Raw genomic sequence first — 16,350 nt, forward strand, 5'->3', positions numbered from 1 at the left:
GTAGTTGATGAGATGACCTAGAGGCACCTTGAGGGTGGATGTAGAAATATTCATCACACACCTACACATGGATTCCAGACCCTCCAAATATTAGATACTAAACAGTTTATCTTGAAATGCGGTGACATATATAATAGTTAAAAAATGCCTATTTGGAAGAAAAAATAGGTATTTATTGTGGTGTCATTGGCTAATGGGCTCTAAATTCTGATTTAGGTCAGTGGCAACGATGAGTGTACATAATTATGGGAATATTCAGAGTAGCATTTTGGATTGCAGGCAATAGATATTTCTCCAAGTAGACTAGGCAGGTGTAAGAAAGATAATAGTACGCCTTTTGGTACCATAAACCTAATGCAACTGGAAGAGCATGTAGTTTCGAAATAAATCGTCACAACATGCTTACATAATACCTTGAAAGAAGACCTGACAGCATCTGACTTTCCAAGCATCAATAGCGTTGTGTAAGGTTGTACTACAAATATTCTCCGGTTGAAGATCTGGTTCTCTTCAACGACTGATGAACTGCATCAATTACCAAACCCGGCTCCCTGTCTTCGATCGTCAAAAACCAGGAGCAACCGAACGGGACAAATGCAATGAAATAGATTAAGGTTTGGCAGGTTTACGGGCCGAGCCTTAGAACAATCCAGTTTGAAGAATATCAGCATCGACCCCACATTCTTTAGCGACATATCACAACATCCTTCCTATTCCCCCTTTTGGAAATGGAGTCACGGAATCTCATCCAAGTCCTATATCGGTGGCCACGAGTATAGATATCGCCATTACCCCGACTATTTGAAATGAAGTGGTCACCTCTTTTACTTTTTATTATCCCAAGATATAGCCGCGCCTAATACAAAATCACTTCACTCCACTGTTGAAGAAGTTAAATACAAGAATCAATATCGATACCATAATTGATCAAACAACATCCAAAACCAATTGAAAGATCAAATATGCCTTCTTCTACTAAGCTTCCCACCCGTGCTTTGGGACACAATGGTCCTCAAATTCCTGCCCTTGGCCTCGGACTCATGGGTTTGAGTAGTAAGTCCCTCAGAATTCATCAATGAATGAGAACTAGATTGACAATCATCCCAGCTTTCTATGGAAAACCTGGTTCGGATGAGGAACGTTTTGAGTTCCTTGATCGTGCTTATGAGCTAGGCTGCACTCATTGGGATTCAGCTCAAATGTACGGCGATAATGAAGTACTCTTGGGTAAATGGTTCACGAGAACTGGAAAACGCAGTGAGGTGAGATCGCAGCAATTCTCGAACCCAAAGCTGAAAGAATGGCTGCTTACTGTGGTTTAGATCTTCTTGACTACCAAATTTGGTAACCATGTCACCCCAGAAGGTGGTCGCGAAATCCGAAATGATGCAGAGTACATCCGTCAATCTGTGGCGGAGAGTTTTGAAAAACTTCAAACTGATTACATAGATTTACTCTACTGGTACGTGCTCCCAAAACAATCTCAGGGAAGACAGAATTTGTTCTGATGCGCATCCGAATAGTCATAGATTCACTGGAACAATTCCAGTCGAGACAATTGTTACTGTTATGAAAGAATTTGTCGAGTAAGTAGTCAGTCCTGTCATTTGCTTTTCAGATACTGATTTTTGAAGTGCTGGAAAAGTCAAATATTTGGGTCTCAGCGAGTGTGGTGTTGATACTCTGGAACGTGCTGTTAAAATTCACCCAATTCACGCGTACCAAATTGAGTACAGCCCATTCTCTATGGATGTTGAGAAGCCAGAAGTTGGACTTCTTGACTGTTGCAAGAGACTCGGCATAGCGCTTGTTGCATACTCACCATTGGGCCGTGGTATTCTCACTGGTCAATACAGATCAGTCGACGATTTCGACAAGGATGATTTCCGACGAACAATTCCCCGTTTCGCCACCCAGGAGAACTTTGATAAGAATCTGAAACTCGTCGATACCATTACTGCAATTGGAAAAACCAAGAATGCCTCCCCGGGACAGGTAACACTTGCCTGGATGTTAAAGCAAGACCCCCTCATTTTCCCAATTCCAGGTACCAAAAAGATCAAGTATTTGGAAGAGAATATTGGAGCTCTGTATGTGGATCTGTCAGATGAGGAGGATAAAGCAATTAGACATGCAATTGAGAGTGCTGAAGTAGTTGGAACTAGAGTTGCTGAGCATCTCATGGGTGTTCTTGTGGTTGATACTCCTCCTCTCACCAACTAATTGGTGCAAGAGATTGATGTTGGATATTGAATATGAGTTGTTGGTGAAATTAGTTTTATAGAAAAGACACCTTACATGGTGCACTACAGAATTTGACCACGGTTTTCTACATACTGCTTGAATATGCTCATCCTATTTGTGAGGAATACACTCTGTAATGACTTCGGCTCAGGATTCTCACGAATGCCAGGAGATGGATGATGAAACTAATATCTGCTTAGGTACTAGAGTTGTAAAATCTGTTCGTTTACCAGGAAATTTACTATTGAACTCAGGTACGATCACCATCTCGACTGACAGGTGTCTGATACAGTGACGATGAGCTATACTCAATTCCAATGTCACTTGTAGTTAATTTCAGGAAACTCTAATGGCAGCTTTCTCGAAGTTACACTATTGACTGATCGCTTATCACTGATATTCCAGTTTTCAAATACAGATTGTATAACGTGGTTTAACAGTGGCTTGATCATATCAGTGAATCGGCCATCATTTTTACATGCAAAATACGTTTGTGTATAATCGTACATTTTCTTCATTTATTAATATAATTTTCTAAAAATCTAATATCAAATATTTAATTATATATAGATTACAAAAATCTAATTAATTTTAATAAATTATAATTTTTAAAATAGTTATTATAAAAAAAGCTTTTTGTAACAAAAATCGTAACAATTTTGATTTTTTTTGAAACTGAAAAGAATTATTTGAATAAAAATTATATTTTGAATAATTGATTTTTTATTATTATTATTTAATATTCTTTTCTTTTTCAAAAATAATAATTAATTATTAAAATATGAATATTGAAAAGGCTGATTTTATATGTATTTTGAAATGGCCGACCTATTGATATAGTCGAGTCACTATTAAACTACATTAGAAGGATAATTTCTGGTGAAAATTCGAGAAAGAATCTTTCAACGCTTTCTTTGGCTTGTGCGTCTCGTGTGGCTAGTGAAATGATGACATAATCATTGTTGTGGTCCAGAACCTACTACCCCGAGTCAACAAGCACACGACTTCTTCATCTCGGGTCGAATCTTCAACAACTCAATAGCCACGTAATACCGTTCTGCATCAAGTATTGGCTAAATGTACCCATTGGTATTTTATCCCGTCAGAACTCAAAAATTCTGGTGAGGTCTGAATTTGAGCTCCGGGGTGTGTGTACAGTGCAGGTAATCATTTAGCGTATGATCAGCTCTACAACTAGGCTACGTGAGGAACTCTGGCGGTATATCAATTGGCTTCCAATTGATTTGTAGACAATCAAAGCGGAAAGTTACCGTAATCGAGTTATTGTGCTGCTAGAGCTAGCAGACAACGCGAGTGTTTGGAAGAATGAGCGATGTGTATGAAGCATAGAGTGCGGAGAAAACAATCACCTCTGCAATTCCGGAGTTGAAGAAACTCTAATGACCGCAAGAATGGGTGAACTGACGAGGATTGCTTTACCGGACTCACATTTTCGGTATACAGTCACCAAGCCATGGCTGACCGATGTATCCGAATCCTCAACCCGAAATGTGTTTATCAAGTCGGTTCCCCAGCTCAGATTTCACTCATTCTCCAGTCCTCTTTCATCAACATTTCCACTATCTCTTCAGTCTTAACCTATATCTCTTTCGCCCTATTCATAGCCTCCTTAGTTGTCGTTTAGATCATAATGGCCCATCTCACCCCAGAGCATATCTTGCACCTTTACGATACCTTTGGAGAGCTCAGGGTGCTCGACGATATCATCCGCCATCGATCCAGAGATAATCCTCCTGCTCCTATTCTGGGGTATCCAAGAGTTGAGGATAATCCAAACCATTATGAGACTTTCACTGGTCAACAGCTTGACTCATTTATCGATGCTGCATGTAAATACTTCATCAAGAATGGGTTGAAGCCTGTAAGTCAACTAATTATGTCCTCAATTCTCACTGTAACCAGTCTGACTCTTAATTTAGGGCGGGAAGAAAGTCATTGGTCTATACTCTCCATCTAATGTAGACTTCGCGGTCACATTCTTCGCTCTCAGTCGTTTGGGATACACAGTTCTCTGCCTCTCCCTTCGCATAGCACCCATAGCTATCATCAACCTGCTTAAGCAAACAGAGTGCGAGGTCATAATTCGTGGTGACACCCCACAAATTGCTGCTACTTGTGATGCCGTTGCACAAGAGGCCACTTTAAGATCTGTCGTCATTCCCCAGCACGCTCAATATGGAGCACTACGCGCAGCGAGTGAGAAGCCTTTCGCAAGAGATTTCGATCCTGAGGTTGAGACTAATGAGGTCGCCATTGTCATGCACAGTTCTGGATCTACCGGGCTACCTAAGCCGGTATTTCTTACCCACAAGAATGTGTTGACCCATCCAGTGCAAGGTGCTGGAATGCATAACTTCGGTGCGCTTCCACTGTACCACATGTATGGTCTCTCAACTACACTTCAAGCTATGTACATGGCAAAGAAGGCAAACTTGCCTAGTGCCACTCTGCCAATGACCGCAGACAACCTTATGCTCGCAATCGAAGCAACTCAGCCTGAGGTCTTTCACGCTGTACCATATGCTCTAGGACTCTTAACTGAGCACCCAAGAGGTATGGCATATTTGAAGCAGGCTAAGATTGTCACTGCAGCCGGTGCTCGTACTCCTGATGAGCTTGGTGATCTCTTGGCCTCAGAGAAGGTCAATATTGGTGTCGTATTTGGAACGTGAGTATCACATTCTACTCATCTAAATTTTGATGTTATACCAACTAACTTCAATTAGTACTGAAGCAGGTCTTCTCGGTGATACTATGCGCCGTGCCGACGGCGATGACTCGTGGAATTACGTTCGAATTTACCAAAACATCAGAAGTTCTATCTACATGGATCCTCTTGGTGGCAATCAATTCGAATGTGTCTACCTTAAGAGCCATCCAGGATTGTCCGTTTCAAACTCGGATGACCCTGCGCCTGGTTCATGGCGTTCGAAGGACGTCTTCGAGCCCCATACAACCATTCCTGATACTTGGAAATATGTGACTCGTCTTGATGATCGTGTTACCTTGAGCAATGGAGAGAAAGTTCTTCCACTTCCAATAGAAGGTCGTCTCCGCCAAGAAGAGATCATCCGTGAAGCTGCCGTTTTTGGTGTAGATAGAGCTATTCCAGGTGTCTTGATCTTCAGAGCTTCTGATGAGCTCTCAGACGAAGAATATCTTGAGGCTATCTGGCCATCTATCGTTGACGCCAATTCTCGTGCCGAGGGTTTCTCTCAAATTACCAAGGAGATGGTCGGCCTAATACCTTCGGATATTGAATACCCTAGAACAGATAAGGGAAGCATCATCCGCGCACAAATTTACAAAAAGTTTGCAGATAAGATTGATGAATTGTATGAAAGTCTTGATGGGGACGCGGAAGGAACTTTGCGACTCGATCTCGCCGGTACTGAAATTTTCTTGACCGAGACATATGAAGATGTTACAGGTCATCCTCTGATATCCATCGATACCGATTTCTTCAACGCCGATATTGACAGCTTAAGGGCAATTCAAATGAGACGTATAATCCAGAAGATCCTCGATCTTAAGGGTCAACAACTTAGCAGTAACGTCGTTTACGAACATGGAACTGTCAGAGCTCTAGCACAATACTTGTTCTCTCTTAGCTCTGGTGGAGGCGAGCAAAACAAAGATAACGTTCCACTAATGGAATCGTTGATTCAGAAATACTCCACATTTGGAGAAGTTGTGGTATGTCTAGTTTCCACTACCCTTGTGATGCCAATACTCACATGAAAACAGATCTTGACTGGTGCTACTGGTTCTTTGGGTGCTCATGCCTTATACCAGATGGTAACCAGCCCCAAGTTCAGAAAGGTATACTGTCTCGTTAGAGGAGAGAATCCAATGGACAGAGTCTTAAAGTCTATCAGAGACCGTGGATTATCTCTCACTCCAGCCGCAAGATCTAAGGTTGTCGCCTTTACGTCTGATCTTGCCCTCACTGATCTAGGTCTTGGAAAAGCTATGATTGAGCAATTCAAGACTGAGGTCTCACTCATCATTCACTTAGCGTGGTCTGTCAACTTCATCATCGGCTTGCAAAGTTTTGAACCCCACCTTGCTGGATTGAAGAACCTTTTGGACCTCTCGCTCACTGTCTATCGTTCAGAGCCAGCTCGTCTTTTCTACGCTTCCTCTATCTCCACAGCTGAGAACACACCTGCACCAGCTCTTATCCCAGATGCTCCAATCGAAGATTTCAACAACGCTTTGAATATGGGTTATGCCCAATCCAAACTTGTCGGTGAATACATGGTTCTCAATGCTGCTCGTGGTGGAGCACGAGCCTATGCTCTCCGCATTGGACAGATTGTCGGAGATAGGGATAACGGTTTCTGGAACGAAGCCGAATTCGTGCCTTCCATGATCAGATCTGCACTTTCCATGAAAGCTCTCCCAATTTTCCACGAGAACTGCTCTTGGATCCCGGTTGATACTCTCGCCACTGCCATCTTAGAAATTGATGAGAAACTCAAGTCTCTTCCTCGACCATGTGCTATTGACAGCACCAACCCTCCTATTGTCTACAACATGGTCAACCCTGCAACATTCACTTGGGAGTCACTTCTCGGCGAACTTTCTACAGCTGGTCTTGACTTCAAGGCTATTCCTTTCGGAGATTGGTTACAAAAGCTTAGGGAGTCAGCTGCTAATGGCCAAGAAGAACAAAATCCAGCTGTCAAGCTTTTGGATCATTTCGAACAGCGATACCTTCAAAGTAACAATGGTCATGGCTACAGTGGCGCCGAGGCTACTGCAAGTTCAAGTGGTGCTAGCAGTCCTCGAAGCAGTGTCTCGGGTGCTACACCTCCAAGTAGCAAGGGAACTAGTATTAGCGGCTATGAAATTGTCGGAGTCACATTCGACACCAAGGCTATCTTGAGAGATAGTAAAGTCTTGCAGAGCCCACCTGATATCATTCAAGATGGGTATGTGAAGCAATTTCTGAGTCAATGGTTGAAGAAGTGGGTTAAGTGATTGGAAGCTTGTGCGTGAGGGGATGTGATTTGATGAGATCATGGTATAGAATACATGCGATTACTTTTTGTTTTTTTGAAATTTGTATGCGGGGCGCAAAATTGTTGCAGATGACGAATGTTTTCTTTTATCTGGTTTTCTCATGGGGTCTGGCGTAATTCTTCATCATTCTTGTATCTAATCATTTCTAGCTCACCATTCCCATATGAAATGGAAGAAATACTTGCACTCTGCTAAGCGTATGTGAAGAATGTGTGTCAGTAGTTGATCTAGAGGATGCACTATCATTCAGCGACAGCACGCTGAACCTTCAACGATCTTGCTTCGGGTACCTAGAATCTAGTCTCGTGCCGTAAAATTCCATCAAAAATACAATTGCCGCCTTATGGCAGAGAGTCCAAGCAAACTTGAGAGAATTTCATCACGATCATGGTGATTGATCTTGAATCACAACAAGCAGTTTGAGCTGTGAAATTATGTTCACGTCGAAGGCTAGCCTTTGTAGCTTATTTGATATCTGATTTTATTGCAATCTAAAATTATAAAGCATATAGCTTGACGCTTGACACATGCATTGATAACCAAGTTCAAGACAGACGTAAACGCGGAATTACTTCAATCCCATCTCCATAGCAACCTTCAAAACCCAAAACAGGTGTATCTATCACTACTAAACCATCTCTCCCAATTGATACATCCCATACCCTTCAATCTTCAATCCAGCCCCCTAGCTTTCCCACGATCTAGTCCTCGGGCCAGGCCGTTGAAAAAAGATTGAAAATAGACTTTTGCATGAAACAAACAGCCAAAATTAAGGACCCAACCAATTCTCAATCTCGGGTACATCGGGTCTCGTAGCACAATATGCATCTTCGGCTCGGTAGGACAAGAAATACTACATGCCAAGCTACGGCTCTTTCGTTGGCGAGAAAAAATATACGGAGTATTGTACTCGGGGTTTGGGGGGAAGAGGTGTACTCGGGTTCGTTGATCATACAGGATAATGGGGGTTAAGCGAGTTTTGCTCCGAAATCGCTGGGTATGGGGAATCTTATGATGCATGGGATTCTGGATATGCGAATATGCGGATATGGAATTGGGATAGGGATTGGGTTGTTCGATGATTGTTTTGGGGTAGGTACCCCGCATCTTTAGCTTTTACCACCATTCATCCCCACTTCCATCTAGTGTCGTGTTTGGCATTGTATTGCTTGACGTACGACTTATGGGACATTCAGATGTTTTGATATTTAGTATCAACTGAATTTCAGTCTTGGTTCAGACTACAAAGATCGATATCCAGAATCAAACTTGGGCAAAAGAGTCCACCCGTTTTTTCCATTCAATTTTTGTTCTCGGATCCTCCACTCCATATTCGTTATTATTAGCGAGACTTGATACCGGTATCAAATACTTGTACTTAAATAGTTGAATCTATTCTTCATTCTTCCGAAACCAATATTTTACTTCTTTGAGTTTTTCAATACCAAAGTGCCTTATTCCAGAACACACTCTTTTCGTTGGCCAAAATATCATCTTGAATATACATCGTATCATTGAATACCAACTCCTGGCCAGGCGAAGATGTGTTTCCTCCATGCAATGGCCAATATAGTTTATCCTCCGGCCACATCTTGTTTGGGTCTCCAGTCAAGATGAACGACACCAAATATTTCTGCATCTTAAGTGCAGTATTGAAATCTATGTCTGTGGTGGTAACAATACCGGCACCCGCTGCAGTTGTAGCTGTAGTGGTAGTGGTATTTGTTTCAACAAGAGTGAAGTTGCTGTACCAATAATAATTTTGATCCATACCGTGAGTAGCTACACCAAGCGCCACCATGGCATTCCAGGTTTGGTTATTAAGTGCTTCAGTTAGAGCGTAGTTGTGAGCCACGAATTCGAAGTCTTGGTTTATATCTGCGAAGCGAAGTCCTTCACTTGTGTAATCGGCTGAGGGGTAAAGATCCTGGATTTCATTGATGATACCATCTGTAATAGAAGGAAAGTATAGTCGGAGATGGGGAGCGATATCCGAACTAGTATTTACACCTGCAGGTAATTTGTTGTTGACTTCGTGGAGCTCGTGAGTTATCACCAGAGGACCAGTGAAGTTGAAGCGTTTTTGATAGAGCTGAGATTCGTCTGTTGACTTTAGTTAGTAATTGATGAGACAGTATCTAGAATTGAGGACGCACATGTATCAGCAATAAAACCCCCATCTACACGAGGTTGGAATTGATATGTGTAGTTGGATACCATGTTCGTAGCAGCTGTTTGAAGGGTTGTGAAGTTGACAGAACGCATACATTCCAAGCCACCACCCGAGCACCCAACAGAGCTGGATACATTTTGGTAGAAGGCCTAAATATTTTATGAATAATCAATTCAAAAATAGTACGGAGTTACAGAGAATCTCACCTCAGAGTTCTGATAACCAGCTCCAGGTACGTAGCCTGGTGACATAAGGTATGCACGAGCAAAAGCCTGTTCAGCACGACCAGCAAATTTCTGAACACGAAATGTCAGTCATCCCTTCATACTTTGGATTGGATAAAATTAGTTTCATACTGTAATTTGAAAGAGATCCTGTGAAGCACCGGCTGAAAAACCAACGGCCACTACTTCTTCAGGGTTACCACCCCAGTGACTGATATATTTTTTGACCCATTCGAAAGCATGCGCAGAATCCCAGACTAAAGCATTCGAGGTTCCGCCTTCGTGGTTAAGGGTCGGGCCAGTAGCTAGACCTGACATTCCAAGCCTGTAGTTATAAGCAACGAAGATGAAATCCTTGCTCAAGGCGAAGAGGGCTTCAGGAGTGACCGCTGTCTTGCTTCCAAAGATGAATCTGCCTCCATGGGACCATACAACAACAGGCAGACTCTTGTTGGCACTGTTAGCAGGTGCCCAGACATCAAGGTATAGACAGTCCTCGTAAGTTGCGCAGTCAACATTTTCTGGAGCCAGAGTACCGTCGTTCACGATGGTCTCGACTGGGGGCCATTGTGGTTTTGCAAAACGAAGATCTCCAGTAGGAACAGCAGCATAACGAATGTTTTGGTACTTGTAATATCCAATCGATTCACTACCCGCGGTGGCAACAATGATCGAATAATCCAAAGTAACAGATGGCATAGAAGTGACCGTGGTCTTGGCTGCATTTGCGACGGCAGCTGCTGAAGCAGCTATCGGCAAAACATATATCGAACACCAGCGCATGACGAAAAAGAATGTACCGGTCGTTGAAAATGAAACTTGAGGTGAGACGAACGATACACAACAGAAAGAGAAGCTTAAGATGTTGATAAATGTCTTGGGTACATCCCAACCTTGAACGGAGAATATGATATCCGCCAGATACCCAGAAGTGGACGACACCCCCACAAGTGGACGCGTTTGAGTGCCGAGAAATGTCACTAGACATTTTTTGCGGGGTGAAGTGGACTGGTTCCTTGAATCAATGCTGATGAATCATGATTCATGAAAATCTGCCACAGACACGGGCATCTCCATGGTGTAATTCTTGCACCGGTCTCTAAGAGGTTTGTGTTGAATCTGAATCGAGGACTAAGATGCTGTCAGCGGTGTATAAAGCACAGCTGAGTGGAAACTAGGTTCACGAGCCCGAGATTTACCCTCGAGCTAACTTGAAAGCCTAGGTTTCTCGCAAGTCTTGAGGCTTCATAACCCTATCTAGTTGCTTCCTTAGGGGTACGTAAGTACCCGAAGTGCCCTAGAAAATTCTGATTGATGTGCATTCGCGTCCACCCGTCCACAACGGCTTCCAAATGCGAACAAAAGCTTAGCTCTAGAGCATCCTAAAGAGCTACAATCGAGCTTTTGAAGCCGACCGATCCAGTATAGCCAGTTGAGAGGGTAGCGCCTTTAGGTTAATAAGAGACTCAACAGGATTGTTTTGCAAACGCGTGTACGAAGAATTTCTGTAGGAACAGGATTCCAAGTCCGAGACAAGTCTAACTAAGCTATGTCACCAGTTCAAAGGGAAAAATCTGCACTTACATCAAATTCACTCGAAAAAGGTTCAAAGATGGTCTGGGTACCCCACCAGCCACTCGTGGCGCGTTGCGCGTCCGGAAGCCGAAGTAAAGCCGTGTACTGAAACTCGTGCACTACTACTGTCAGCTCTAAGTTGAGATATCTTCATTGATTTCATCATTTATATCCTCTTAATATTCTATAACACATATCTAATGATATCAATAAAAAAAATTCAATCAGCTAGTTCCGTCTTCCACAACGTGGGATCGTACAGTACAGTACAACTTTTCCGGTCTCTCTCTATACCAAATTAACTACATTCCTAGGGAGTTACCAGTGCCCTCATTTTGAAGAGCCTCAAACTCGCTTGATGTTACGCAGTCCTTGAATGTATGGAGTTTCCTATACAAGTCCTGATTTCTCCTTTTGGAAATATTACCATCTCGAGGCAAGCCTTGTGATTACTCCGTTGCCTCCTTTGGGAAATTTCCACATCCAGCGAATGTTCTTTGCTGTCTATTATTTTGAGTCAAAAAGATGCAATCCGTGGCATCAATATCGATAGATACATGCACAATTATCCATGTATTGTCATCCCTTGCTCCTCATCATGAGCTTGTGTAGCATACAGATTTCTGCACCTTCATACACTCCCAGCCGTAATCTCGCAAGAGATTGAACCCCTTGACGATATATCAATCGCTTCATCCTCGTTATATCTGGCGTGATTATCGTTATCGAAGTCACAGCGAACACAGAGCCTGTGAAATCTCTACTTTGTGGCTTGGAGAAGTCGCCACTGTCATCACCATATCAACCTTCAGATCGAGGTAGGTGCACAATCTTTACCAATGACTGCAAAGTAATGAAGGGTTTGATAAAGGTTAAGAACACGCATTCTATGACAAATTCCAAATACTACAAGATCAGTAGATAAATGGCATCTATACTAGATCCACTACGTGTCCCTACATATTTTCAACAGAATCCCTTTAGTCTTGCCATAGAAGGTTCCATCAGCGTGGCAGGGGACTTGGACAAGGTCCAACAATCACTTTTGATATTTTCGAGGCTAGCTTCAATGATATAAGCGTAATCTTTACGCGGCGGTCAATCCTGCAGATGAACTTTAATGCATGCGTATCTTGAAGAATTTCAAAGGACAACAATTCCCTCCGTATATCCCCGAGCCTTCATACTCCTTTCGGAAGAAGCCAGAACGCCAAGAATAAGCATGTCAGTTATACCTCAGATCTTGTTTTCAAAGGCTCCACCGGGTAAATGACTTTTATCTTCATCGGCAACGCCGACGATGAGTCTCACTTCTGACCCTCGTAGCGATTTTATCACTCCCGAACCACTTCGAAATCCCTACTATCTATGAAAGGATTCGTGCCGTATCTTGGTTATCTACTGGCTATACCAGTTCTTTAACTTTCAATTTATCCGCGGCCTTGTGCCGTTGTCTCATGCGTTATCATGATCATCGAAGAAAGTATGGACACATTGACTGGTGGAACCTTCCTCGGACTTGATTGTAGAGAGATAAAGATCCTTCCGAAGCGATATATATGTTACACCTTCCGTTATGTTCACCCGTCGTCAACGCATTCTTGGCAGTAGTATCTTCGGTGGCAATATATCCCCGGTCAAGAACACATCGATCCTTGCTCAAGGGTGAGCCTAGTGAAAGTTAATCCGCAATTATTTTAGGTATTTTCAGTGTAATCATTGATCTTGGTTGTCAATCGCGAGATTGCTCTCTGAGTTGCCGTGCTGTAAGCGAATTTCCCCTTTATTGAAACGCGATCAAAAATGTATGATAGTCGATGCTCTGTCGTCGCGAGAAGTGGAGGGTCTAGAGAATTTGCAGGGGTCTAAAGTTCCTTACGTACTTCTCAGTATAATGAAAAGCGTTCGCGCTCCTCCAGTAATCTGGGAGTTGACCCTTATCAATCTCTTTAATTGAGTTTTTTTCGAGACGGTATTGCTTCGAGCTTCCAGTGTTGTTTAGAATCTTCGGCTAAATAATCGACTTTTGTTTGCCTTCTGAGGGATTAACGGACAATCTTGAATGATAAATTCTGTTGTTTTGTGCTACAGCTTATATTTAGCATTTCCATTCAAGATACAGTTGTTTGCAAATTGAATTAAATGTGATTGTAAATGATTACATTGCTATAATATATGAGTCAAATAAATTCAACTCTGTAGCGTCATGATTAATCTAGGATTGAGGAATTATGTACGGATAGAACATTATAAGTAGCTTGCCCTCATGCTCCATCTATTCATTTCCGTTCAATCAATTGACATATTGATATTTCTGTCAAACTGAAAAATAACTTTACATCATGTACGCACTCTCTATGAATATGATACCCGTAAGGCGGTTATCACACTATCTCCTTGGTGCAATAATTTTTGGTTCTCTGTTAATATCTTCCGTTTGTGGAAACGAGCTCAATGCATCTAATACATCCTCGTGCACTTGTCCTTGCATCACTATTATTGTGGCTAATCATACTAGATCCATCTTCAAGACCATCATTACGACAGCTGAGACCACTGGCTCCTCTTCGAAATCATGTTTCCAGACAAACAATAGTAGTGTACCAACAGGATTCAATCAAACAAACCTTCCTGTCATTCCACGTCAAGATTAACATCAATATTGACATCAAATTCTGCATCGACTAGCCCTCCATCAGACACCAAATCGTCAAATTTTGTTTCCACGACATTACCGTCAACTTCATCTTCACCAAGTTCCTTAGAGACCTCTGTCTCTCCAGTTTCAGAAACGAGTAATTCAAGTTCCGTACCCACATCTCCTACCTCGACACATAAGCCAGCATGCAATCCGGGAAGCAATAAATTCATCGCCCGCGATGATATGATGAACCAAATCAATTCATTCTGTCAAGAAGCTGCTAAAAAAGGCACACAAGATAAAGATAGCGGCTCAATAATCCGTACTTACAACCAAGGTGGACGTTATGAAGTTGATTTTGCAATTGACTGGCCACCGGGAATAGATATCAAGAATAATATGGAGAACTATTGTTCTAACAACATGACAACAATTATGGATTGTGAACATTCTCTATCATCTTTACCAGTGCATGAAGGCTGCTAACACAAAAAACAGCCTGTGACTTAAATACTGTCGAGAACCCATCAAATTGGAAGACTGGCGGTATACTTCAAGTAGACCCAGTCACGTACCGGATTACTCCTCAAAGCAACCAAATTAACACAACAGGAAAATGTTGGTTTCACCTCGAAGAATTCCAGAGCTTTTCCGAACAAAGCAGCGAACACGTTATTTTCGAAGTGCAGATACGAAATATGACAGATGGTGGTGGAAACGACATTCCTGCAGAAGTGGACAGTGCAAAAAATGTTACAAAGGTCGCCGGGGATGGAGATCCTTACATCTTCAACACCATGTTACCTTTTCCTCTTATCATTACCCCGGAGTTTGATGGTAGCCCACCTAATTACATTCAATTTGTATATGGAAACCAGTCTTGGACTACAAATGTGAATTCGGGGATGCCATATTGTAGTGTTGGTGGTTGGGATAATCCTGTGAATCCATCGGGTGCAATTTCGGTGAGAGTCGTATCTCTTTATGATTTGGGATTTGGGCTAATATATTGATTTGTTTAGAATCGCAATATGGATTGTTACTTCTATTGTTAGCAAGGAGACATGTATATAACTATTCTTGAGTCTTTGTAATCTTTGAATTCATTGTTAGTTCACATGATTCACAGTGACAAATTTGAGAATCGTGAAAAACAGTGGCAAGAAGACAGAATAGTGGAATGCCCATGAATTTAACAGTGGTAATTATGTCATATCTAGGGTAATCAAAATATCAAGAACAGATTGAATATTCCAAAGGCTTAGCTTGCTGGACTGCAGTCCGGGCTATTCAATATCCTGTACCTTTAACTATACAATAGCGAAGTTCTCCAGCTCCAAGCACACAGAATTTACAAACCACAAACTACGCCTCCGCGAGTAAGACCCAGCTCCTTGCTCCTTTGCCCCGAAGCACCCACCAAAGTCACTCCACACATTCCCATCTAACTCGCGTTCTCAAACCACACGATATAGTCTACTTCTTGCAAGAACCAAACTTCTGTGGCGCATCCAACCACCCGGTCATTCTGTTCGCAATATCGGTAACATAACTTGGTGTAGCTCCCTGAGGATCATTCAGATTGCTCTTGTTGACTTCACCAGAATTATAACATCTAGCTGCCTCGTAAATGTTTCCATACTGATTGATACATTGAACAAGTCCGTCTCCTTTAGCTGTGCCTTGAGTACCATCAACGATCATTTGGCGGATGGATGCAGCTTGGGCGGAAGCGGATGCGGAGTTCCCGACAAATTTTACACCGGCGACAGATTGCATGAGTCCGCTGGGATGTTGTTAGTGATTTGAGTTTGAACGATAGCTGATTAAGAAAGAAAAGTAAATTAGAACATACGGGTTGTCAGGTTGACTTGGATCTGGATTTTGGCTAGTATCGATGTTGACACATCCACTGCTTTCTTGTAAGATCGTGGCGTAGATGAATCTTGGGTCTACCAAGCTAGCACTAGCGACCGACAAGATTGAGTTATACATGTTACCGATCTGTGCCGGACTATCACCAGAACCAAAGGCACCAGTATTGGCACATGATTCTTTGAGGTATGTAGCGGATTTGTTCCACATGGCATCAAATGACACCCATTCAGAAGATGATGGGAAAGATTGCCAGCCTCCAGAGTAGCACTTGTAAGTATCTGCGCCTTTACCAACACCGGTGCTGATGGTAGAGTCGGGTTCTTTGTTGCCGGCGCCAGAGGTGAACGCTGCTGCTAGGGTAACCTTCGCGTTTGCTGGTGAGGTGGAACTACCGCGAGCATCCAAAGGAGCGGCAAGTGCAGTCGCGGTAAGGAAATATGCCGCAACAATCAATTGATTCAAATGCATGATGGAATAAACAAGGTTGAAAGAGTGACTGGTAGGAATATAGAATCAACGTTTGCAAATGAATGTGGAAAAGATATAGGCAAAGCTGATGAGTCAAA

The 16,350-nt window shown here is 42.5% G+C and overlaps 5 protein-coding genes across 5 annotated transcripts; 3 read left to right on the forward strand and 2 right to left on the reverse strand.

Moving 5' to 3' along the window:
* Positions 1-962: 962 nt before the first annotated feature.
* On the forward strand, positions 963-2,223 carry EAF01_004709 (uncharacterized protein; the record flags this gene model as incomplete). Its single annotated transcript, XM_038912963.1, has 5 exons — positions 963-1,053; positions 1,108-1,262; positions 1,323-1,462; positions 1,524-1,586; positions 1,635-2,223. 5 exons carry the CDS (start codon positions 963-965, stop codon positions 2,221-2,223), a joined length of 1,038 nt encoding a protein of 345 aa, XP_038771049.1.
* A 1,672-nt stretch (positions 2,224-3,895) lies between these two features.
* EAF01_004710 (uncharacterized protein) lies at positions 3,896-7,251 on the forward strand (the record flags this gene model as incomplete). Its single annotated transcript, XM_038912964.1, has 4 exons — positions 3,896-4,126; positions 4,185-4,933; positions 4,992-5,961; positions 6,013-7,251. 4 exons carry the CDS (start codon positions 3,896-3,898, stop codon positions 7,249-7,251), a joined length of 3,189 nt encoding a protein of 1,062 aa, XP_038771050.1.
* A 1,065-nt stretch (positions 7,252-8,316) lies between these two features.
* Positions 8,317-10,473, reverse strand: EAF01_004711 (uncharacterized protein; the record flags this gene model as incomplete). Its single annotated transcript, XM_038912965.1, has 4 exons — positions 8,317-9,396; positions 9,450-9,615; positions 9,673-9,762; positions 9,823-10,473. The coding sequence occupies 4 exons, from the start codon at positions 10,471-10,473 to the stop codon at positions 8,732-8,734; spliced, it is 1,572 nt and encodes a 523-aa protein (XP_038771051.1). The 3' UTR covers positions 8,317-8,731.
* A 3,676-nt stretch (positions 10,474-14,149) lies between these two features.
* Positions 14,150-14,961, forward strand: EAF01_004712 (uncharacterized protein; the record flags this gene model as incomplete). The annotated part of the gene is made up of 3 exons (XM_038912966.1): positions 14,150-14,348; positions 14,405-14,871; positions 14,929-14,961. 3 exons carry the CDS (start codon positions 14,150-14,152, stop codon positions 14,959-14,961), a joined length of 699 nt encoding a protein of 232 aa, XP_038771052.1.
* A 421-nt stretch (positions 14,962-15,382) lies between these two features.
* EAF01_004713 (uncharacterized protein) lies at positions 15,383-16,252 on the reverse strand (the record flags this gene model as incomplete). Its single annotated transcript, XM_038912967.1, has 2 exons — positions 15,383-15,692; positions 15,762-16,252. The coding sequence occupies 2 exons, from the start codon at positions 16,250-16,252 to the stop codon at positions 15,383-15,385; spliced, it is 801 nt and encodes a 266-aa protein (XP_038771053.1).
* Positions 16,253-16,350: the final 98 nt, after the last annotated feature.

Source organism: Botrytis porri (assembly GCF_014898465.1).
Source record: "Botrytis porri strain MUCL 3234 chromosome Unknown BPOR_006, whole genome shotgun sequence".
NCBI lineage: Eukaryota > Fungi > Ascomycota > Leotiomycetes > Helotiales > Sclerotiniaceae > Botrytis > Botrytis porri.